At 64.0% G+C, this 7264-nt stretch overlaps 2 protein-coding genes across 2 annotated transcripts in view; both read left to right on the top strand.

Annotated features, from left to right (window-relative positions):
- Positions 1-7264, top strand: part of CAMTA2 (calmodulin binding transcription activator 2) — a 34501-nt gene that overhangs the window by 16354 nt on the left and 10883 nt on the right. Inside the window, exons 5-8 of the mRNA XM_075071327.1 lie at positions 5711-5901; positions 6257-6488; positions 6914-6985; positions 7191-7260. Of these exons, the coding sequence (XP_074927428.1) occupies positions 5711-5901; positions 6257-6488; positions 6914-6985; positions 7191-7260 (565 nt within the window). The remainder of the gene's footprint in view (positions 1-5710; positions 5902-6256; positions 6489-6913; positions 6986-7190; positions 7261-7264) is intronic.
- Positions 1-7264, top strand: part of LOC142047433 (calmodulin-binding transcription activator 2-like) — a 22800-nt gene that overhangs the window by 11090 nt on the left and 4446 nt on the right. Inside the window, exon 4 of the transcript XR_012656695.1 lies at positions 1817-1905. The gene's annotated coding sequence lies outside the window, so the exon portion shown is untranslated. The remainder of the gene's footprint in view (positions 1-1816; positions 1906-7264) is intronic.

Below are 7264 nucleotides of genomic sequence, written 5' to 3'. Positions count from 1 at the left end.
CGCATCTCAGCGCCGGGCGAGGGGTCCCTGGGTAACCGGCTGCCCACCCCAGAGGTGGGCGCATCTCAGCGCCGGGCGAGGGGTCCCTGGGTAACTGGCCGCCTCACCCCAGAGGTGGCTGCATCTCAGTGCTGGGTGAGGCCATGAGTCCTGGTTCCCCTAGAGCTGGGGAGAACCCAGGAGTCCTGGCTCCCAGCTTCCCTCCTCCCCATACTGAGATCGCAGACGCGCGGTACCACGTCCTTCCCCCCCTGACACCTGTGCACACAGTCACACATGGCACAATCGCAGACCCTACTCCTGGACAGCTGTGCACATCGTCACACCCTGCCCCCCCTCACAATATCACAACCTCCCCCCCACACAGCCGTAACGCCAGACACCCGTGCGCGCACGGGCAGGACGGGGTTAACAGCTGCCCTGCTGAGCTCAGGGAGGGTTGCTGTTGGCGGGGGGGGGGGCCCTCCCGGGGGGCCCCTCCCCATGGATATTTTGGTCCCATTGAGAGCTGGGCGGGGGTGGGGGGGCAGAGCACAGCCGGCTGCGCTGCAGGAGGGAGATGGGTGGACGCCCAGGGGTTGGGGGGGGATCCCCCTGCCCCCTCCCCCCCGAGATGTCACTGCCTCTTGGGGAAGTTTTAGGGGACCGGTTGGTTCTTTCCTGTGCTGTGGGGACCCAGGAGTCCTGGCCGGTAATTCCACCCCACTCCTCACTTGGCCCCGCCCCCGCACGCACGTGGGGCGAACCCCCCCCCCGATCCCTGCCAGCAAACTCCTGTTCGCGCAGGGAGTTGGCCCTCCCGGCCCCTCTGCCTAGAGCTATGGAGAAGGAAGGTACTGGGACTAGGGGGCAGCAGGTCCGTGGGGCACAGGGCACCAGCAAACCCCAGTGCTCGGACTGTGGGTGGGGGGTGTCTGGGGAGTACCAGGGTGGGTTCGGAAGGGGAGTATGGGGCTGGATTGTGCGGGGCAGCGGGGGGCGGGATGGGGCTGGATTGTGGGGTGCACTGGGGTGAGGATAGGGTGGATTGTGGGGTGCAGCAGGGGGAGGGATGTGGCAGGATTGTGGGGGGCAGTGGGGGGAGGATGGGCTGGAATGTGGCGTGCACTGGGAAATGGAGCTGGATTGTGGGGTGCACCAGGGGGATGGGACTGGGATGGGGGTAGATTGTGGGGTGCACCAGGGGGGAGGGATGCGGCTGGATTGTGGGGGGCAGCGGGGGGAGGATGAGCTCGAATGTGGGGGGCACCAGGAAATGGAGCTGGATTGTGGGGTGCACCAGGGGGATGGGGCTGGGATGGGCGTAGATTGTGGGGGACAGTTGGGGGGAGGGATACGGCTGGATTGTGGGGGGCAGTGGGGGAAGGATGGGGTGGATTGTGGAGGGCAGTGGGGGATGAGGTGGGGCTGGATTGTGGGGTGCAGTGGGTGAGGAATGGGGTGATTGTGGGAGGTGCAGGGGATGGATGGGGGCCCATGGGGCGTGGGGGCAGGCTGGATGGAGGTGCCTGAGGACAGCCGCATGCTGGGAATGCCCCCCCAGCACAGCACCCCCCATGCCCCCCCCTCGCTCCATTCCCAGCTGTGGGGTGGCTTGGCTCTGCCCTTCCCACTCTGGGGGTGGGTCTCAGCGCAGGGCTGGGGGGCATGGTGGGGGTGGTGCTGACAGGCTAATCCACCCACTAGGCTGATTAGCTGCCCCGCCCCGTCCCACTGGCCTCGGAAATTAACCAGGCTAATCCCGAGGCATAGCAGGGTCCTCCGCTCAGCCGCCCGCCCGGACACCTGGGTTCTCTGTCTGGCTCTGGGAGGGGAGTGGGGGCTGGTGGGTTAGAGCAGGGGGGGCTGGAAGCCAGGACTCCTGGGTTCTCTCTCTGGCTCTGGGAGGGGAGTGGGGGCTGGTATGTGGAGGCTGGTTGGTTAGAGCAAGTGGGGGCTGGGAGCCAGCGACTCCTGGGTCTCTCCTGGCTCTGGAGAAGGGTAGTAGGAGAGCTTGGTTGGATGTCAACGCCAGGTGGGCTGGGAGGAGGACTTCATGACTGTACTAGGTCCTGCGATGTATTGTACGCCCCGTACTTTCCTGTTACCGGCTCTGGAAAGGTGCAAGTTAGCGAGCTATTTTGGCGGTGAGACTCGTGTAGTTTATGCTAAGCTACGCTTAAAAGTTGGACGTTGGCGTGCCATGGGGAGATGCGTACACCCTGGGACCATTTATCTTCCGTGTTTTGCTGCTACTTTTGCGGAGAAGGCGTCGACTCTAAAAGAAAAATGTAGTGTGAGTATGGAGGCGCGAGTTGGCACTTAGATGAGAACAGTAAAATTATATTAATGACAAAAAAAGCACAAGTATATAGTGTGGCTGGAGAGCCCAGGTGATTCCTGGGATATCTCTCTCTCAAGCTCTGGAGAGGGAGTGCGGAGGGCGTCTGGTGGTGTTTAGAGCAGGGGGTCCGGGGAACCCAGGATCTCTGGGTTCTGGCTCCGGCACGGGGATGTGCGGTTGATTCATGTTTGTACTCACGCCTACGCCACCCGCCCCAGTATAACCAGTTCAGGATGAGTCGATCACTGGAAGCGCCTTGGTAAGTATTATGGAGATGCGGAGGGCAATGAGATAGACGGCTTCCTCCCAGCAGCAGCGGGAGGCCATGCAGGAGACCCCACTACGCAGGTGAGACCTCAGCAAAAGAGCGCGGGCGCTGGATTCTTCTCCAGGGACGTGAGTCACTGGGGCTTGAGGTTATTATTGATTAGGGTTTCTCTGGAGGTTTATTTCGGTTTGGTTTGATTATTTAGTAAGGGGTACTCTCAAGGAGGACTGGTGCAGATCTCGTTATTCATCAGGTGTCTGGGGTGCGGTGAGGTGTTTAGAAATAGCTCGGCGTCAGTTTACTGTTGCAAATCCCGCCCCTGGAGTGCCAGGGACTGGCAGCCAGGACTCTCTGGGTTCTCTCCCCGGCTCTGGGAGGGCAGTGAGCGGGACTGGAGTGGGGAAGTATAGAGCAGGCGGGGGCTGGGAGCCAGGACTCACTTGGGTTCTCTCCCGGCTTGTGGTGAGGGGTAAGTGGGGGCTGTGATGGTCCAGAGCGAGGGGGGCTAGGAGGCACATATGGACTCCTGGGTTCTCTGCCCAGTAGTCTGGAGAGGGATGGGGGCTGGTGGGTCGATGACAGAGGGGGTCTGGGAGATGCCAGGTTCCCCTGCACCCTACAAAAATATCATTCCACACCATAGTCCCCAGGTTCTACTGACTCAGGCTCCACCATCTAGCTTTTTGGCCCCCCCTGCTTCATGCCTCCATGCTTGACGTCAACTTCCCCCCTAAGCTCTTTCTGTGTTGCTCATTTTGGATGGCGCAGCCGTCCCGAGGGGGGTTAATTTTAGGCGGGTGGCAGGCAGCGCAGTCACGGTGTCGCTGGCATGGGCTCGGCTCCTGGGGTGCGAGGCGGGGCGGATTATACAGAGGCATATTCTGCAGCACTTGCTGGGCTCAGGGCAAGTGCCAGGCATTCTTTTCCCAGCCTGAGCGTATAGCTGGGATACATTGAGAATGGGAGGGGCACACAGTGGCTTGGCGGGGGGCCAGATATCGGCCAATAGAAGACCTTATTGCCTAGCAGGCTGAAGATGTCACGCCACCTCTGGTGGTGACGCACGGACCGCTTTAGCCCAGGGAGAACCCCTACGTTCCAAGTGTGTGAGTGGCGGCTCACACCCTTGTGGGGCGCGAGCGGCCGGTTACCACACGTAGCGATCTGGGCCTCAGCCCGGCTTCTGAGATCGCCCGCCCAACTGTGGGTGGGGTGGTCCTGGTTGCAGGGACCGTGCGTCTGCTGCCCCACAGGGCCGCCTCGGACTTCCTTCTGAGGAGCGGTAATCGTGGACTGTGCGGAGAAGTCTATGCATGTTCTCGCTCCTCCCTTGGCTCACATCTGGCACCCCCTAGTCCATCGAGATTCAGCTTCCGGGGCATGACTCCATGCTTCTACCTAGGCAAGCTGCCCAGGAGCTTATGCCCGGCCTCTATCGAGACGCTCATCAAAGTGGCGAGGTGATGTTCCACCAGGCCAGCACTATTGCCGAAGTGGGGTAGAGCCCCGAACCTGTTTCTGCCGCCCCTTACGCTTTGTGATTTCTCTGAGCGAACCTCAGTGCCGAGCTAGTCTCGGATCTGGAGCAGAGAAGTGGATGCCTGAACGCGTCGACAGCTTTTCCTGCTACCATCCTCATGCGTGAGAGTGGGTCCCCTCATATGCTGGGAGGAATGTGAGGGACAAGGCCTCTAAGGGTGAGGATGTGTGGAGTGACCCTTTTGTACCGATCCCTCTCTGTCCACGAGCACAACATTAATGCTTGCCGCTGGGGGCCAGCCACTGCACTGCAGGAAGGGATTGCCCCACACACGCACTGCTGAGTGCCCCCCTGCTCCCTGCCCCGAGCCCCTCCTAAGCGCTCTGCTCTCTCCCCTCCCACCAGTTGTGGGCTAGCGCCTGTGGACCACATTGGATCGCAGGCACCTGCTGCTTGTACCGCTTGGAAACGGCCCGGGCCTCTCCAGTCCCGGACTCGCTGTCCGGCCTGCCCTGGCTGTGGGCCGCTCCCGGGGCCACGTGGCCCTTGCCGCCCGGCTGGAGGAGCGCACGCGGCCGAAAGGAGCACGAGCCCGAGGCGCCGCGGTACAAGGGACTGGGAGCCGACCTCCGGCCAGCCGAGGTCTGCGCATCCCCTCCCCGCCTCCGCCAGACCCGGACAACGTACCGGCAGTCCCCCCAGGCGCGGTGGGGTCCGGGGGGAACACGCTCTTGAGAGTGAGTGACGCGCGTATATACGTTACCCCCAGACACGTCAGCAGGAGAGACACCCCCTGGTCCTCCCCCAGGCTCAGCACGGTGTAGCAGCGTCTCCTCGCTCAGAGCTCTCGGACGGCTCCGCTCTGGCTCCGTCACCTCGGCCTACTCCAGCGCCATCGGCCCTGCGCGACTCTGCCCGCCGGCAGCCCTGAGCCGAGGCGCATGGACTTCGGCCCGTCCCTCTAGGGCTGGTACGCTGCAGGAGCCCCCCCAGCCCGCCCGGCCTGCGCTGTCCCCCCGCTCGTTCACTGGACAACGAGGGGCCCCCGACGGGAGCTGCCTGCTCTATGGGAGAACGCGGAGAACAGAGGGTACCTGACCCAGCACCGATGTACTCCAGGTACTGGGATGGGGAGAGGCTGTGGACTTTGCGGGGGGATGGGCTGTGATGGGGGGCAACCCTCCTCTCGTGGATAAAGAAAGAAACACAAGCAAATAACTGCCTCAAGTCACTAGCAGGAGAGAACCCAGGAGTCCTGCTCCCCAGCCTCTCTATCTGCCCACCGCCAGCCCCAACTCCCTCCCAGAAGCGTGGGGAGAACCCAGCGCCTGGCTCCCAGCCTCCCTGCTCGACCACCCCCACTCCCCTCCCAAGCCGGGGAAAGTGAACCCACGGAGTCTCCCAGCCCCCCCTGCTCTAACCCACCAGCCCCCACTGCCCTCCCAGAACAAGGAGAGAACCCAGGAGTCCTGGCTTCCAGCCCCCCTGCTCTAACCCACCAGCCCCCACTGCCCTCCCAGAGCCGGGGAGAGAACCCAGGAGTCCGGGCTCCCAGCCCCCCCTGCTCTGACCCACCATCCTCCACTCCCCTCCCAGAGCTGGGGAGAGAACCCAGGCGTCCTGGCTGCCCCCCCTGCAGGTGGACATGATCACGCTGGCGAAGCAGATCATTGAGGCGACGCCCGAGCGCATAAAGCAGGAGGGTTTCAGCTCCGTGGCCGAGGTGCCGCTGCGGGAGCGAAGTGGGAACATGGGACTGAGCGAGACCATGTCCTGGCTGGCCAGCTACCTGGAGAACGTGGACCAGCTGCCCAGCGTCTCCCAGCACAGGTACCGGCCTGGCTGGCTCCCGGGGGGCAGGGAATGGGGCAGGGGCCTGTCCCCTCTGGGGGGCGCCAGCTCCCACCGGCCTCAGGGCAGGGACTGGCTGGCTCAGGGGGCAGGGAATGGGGCAGGGGCCTATCCCCTCTGGGGGGCGCCGGCTTCCACCGGCCTCAGGGCAGGGACTGGCTGGCTCAGGGGGGCGGTGAATGGGGCAGGGACCTGTCCCCTCTAGGGGCACCGGCTCCCACCTGGCCCCAGGGCAGGGACTGGCTGGCTCAGGGGGCAGGGAATGGGGCAGGGGCCTGTCCCCTCTAGGGGTACCGGGGTGGCTGGGGTCTCTCTCATGGCCCCTGCCCCCCAGGCCGGTGTCCTCGTCCCGGGTGTGTCTCAGCGCCCTGCAGGCCCCGCTGGGGGAGCTGCCCTTCGATCGGCTGCCCCCGGCCCCCACAGCCGCCAGCTGGGCCGAGTTCCTCAACGCCTCGGCCAACGGGAAGATGGAGAGCGAGTTCGCGCTGCTGACGCTGTCCGACCACGAGCAGCGGGAGCTCTACGAGGCCGCCCGCGTCATCCAGACGGCCTTCCGCAAGTACAAGGTACCCCCGGGCCCCCGGCAACACGCATCTGCCCCCTGGGCCCCCCCTGGTGATGGGTATCTGCCCCCTCCCTCCATCATCCTCTACCTATGGGAATCCTGCACCCTTCCCTGGCTGCTGCTCACTTCCTCAGCAACAGCCATCTCCATGTTTGGTTCCCTGGCAACTGGGAAGTCCCCATGGCAACAGGCATCTCCATGTACAGTCCCCTGGCAACTGGGAAGTCCCCATGGCAACAGGCATCCTGGTGTCTCTAGTACTGTCCCCTGCCAACGGGGAATTCCCCATGGCAACAGGCATCACCCCCCCTTATCACTGTGCCCAGCAACAGGATAGCCCTCCCTCACATCTTGCTGTCCCTGGGTGCCGGGGACCTGGCCCCCCAGCGCCCTCTCTGCCCCCCCGTCACTCGCCTCTCCCCCCAGGGCCGCCGGCTGAAGGAGCAGCAGGAGACGGCGGCGGCTGTGATCCAGCGATGTTACCGCAAGTATAAGCAGGTAAAGCCCAGATGGGGGCCACCCGTGCTGGCCTTCCGAGGGCCCTGAGGTGGGGGGTTGCCCTGGGAGCTATAGGCCAGCCAGCCACGTCACCCCCCAAGCGGGGCTGTAGACTGGCGCCGGTGTGAGCCGCATCCGTTGGGCCTCGGCCCGGGAGCCTCCCCCCTGCCCTCCTAACCCGCCTCTTCTCTCTCTGTCTCACAAGCTCACATGGATCGCCCTGAAGGTAACAAGTGGGGGGGGGGGCCTTGGGGGGACCCGGGGGGGATTAGGGGGTTT

The sequence above is a fragment of the Chelonoidis abingdonii genome, chromosome 11, assembly GCF_003597395.2.
Source record: "Chelonoidis abingdonii isolate Lonesome George chromosome 11, CheloAbing_2.0, whole genome shotgun sequence".
In the NCBI taxonomy this organism is placed as follows: domain Eukaryota; kingdom Metazoa; phylum Chordata; order Testudines; family Testudinidae; genus Chelonoidis; species Chelonoidis abingdonii.
This window is presented reverse-complemented; position numbering and strand designations above follow the sequence as displayed.